The 764-nt window shown below is 69.1% G+C and overlaps 1 protein-coding gene across 1 annotated transcript in view; it reads left to right on the top strand.

Annotated features, from left to right (window-relative positions):
- Positions 1-606, top strand: part of DNAJB2 (DnaJ heat shock protein family (Hsp40) member B2) — a 6,875-nt gene extending 6,269 nt beyond the window's left edge. The window contains exon 10 of the mRNA XM_009275014.2: positions 596-606. Coding sequence (XP_009273289.1) covers positions 596-606 — 11 coding nt within the window. The remainder of the gene's footprint in view (positions 1-595) is intronic.
- Positions 607-764: the final 158 nt, after the last annotated feature.

The following is a 764-nucleotide window of genomic DNA, read 5'->3' as shown; positions in this document are numbered from 1 at the left end:
GGGGTCCCAGGAAGAGAGGCAGCTCCCTGCCCTGGCTCCTGGAAGCGCGGGGTGCCCGCGGGCAGGCGTGCCCCGGCTCTGCCTGCTCCTCCCTCCCTGCTGGCCCTGCAGATGGGCAGGGGCTCCAGCCAGTGCCTCCCTGGCTGCTGCCTGCCCCTGCCCGGGCTGGGGAGTACTGGGTCGGGCTCTCCCTCCTTGCAAGGAGGGGTGCACACGTGGGCTCTGCTTGGTGCCTTGTGTCTGTCTCTCCCCTCTGGATGCTGTCGCTCCTGCCTGTACCCCCTCCTCCTCTTGTCCCCCTCCATCGCAGACCCTGCCTGGTCACCCCCGTCCCTACGTCTTACACACCCTGCAGGGCACTGTCACCCCCCCTGCCTTGGCCTGGGGCCACTGTCCCGCCCTGCTTCCCGCAGTAGCAGTGACCCTCAGCGATGTTCACAGGTGTTCCCACCCTCGCCATTGCCCATGGTCCTGCCTTGGCTCTCCTCTTCCTCCTTCTGGGACCTTCCTCGCTCCCTCCTTGCTCCTCCCCAGCCCTGGGCTGAGGAGGGTTTCACGGGTGCTGTTGTGTCCCCCCCTCCGCTTGTCTCCCCAGGTGTGTTCTGAGGCTGCTGCGCCCAGGGACCGCGCACGCCCGCTCGCCCATGGAGGCTCTCCCAGCCAGGACTCAGCTTTGTCCCTGCACGGCCACCCCCTGTCACCCCCTTCCCCCAGCACCCTCTGGCTCTGTGGGATGCGGCGGGGGGGGGGGGCAGGACAGGGCG

Source organism: Aptenodytes forsteri, unplaced genomic scaffold (assembly GCF_000699145.1).
Source record: "Aptenodytes forsteri isolate BGI_AS27 unplaced genomic scaffold, ASM69914v1 Scaffold255, whole genome shotgun sequence".
Lineage (NCBI taxonomy): Eukaryota > Metazoa > Chordata > Aves > Sphenisciformes > Spheniscidae > Aptenodytes > Aptenodytes forsteri.
This window is presented reverse-complemented; position numbering and strand designations above follow the sequence as displayed.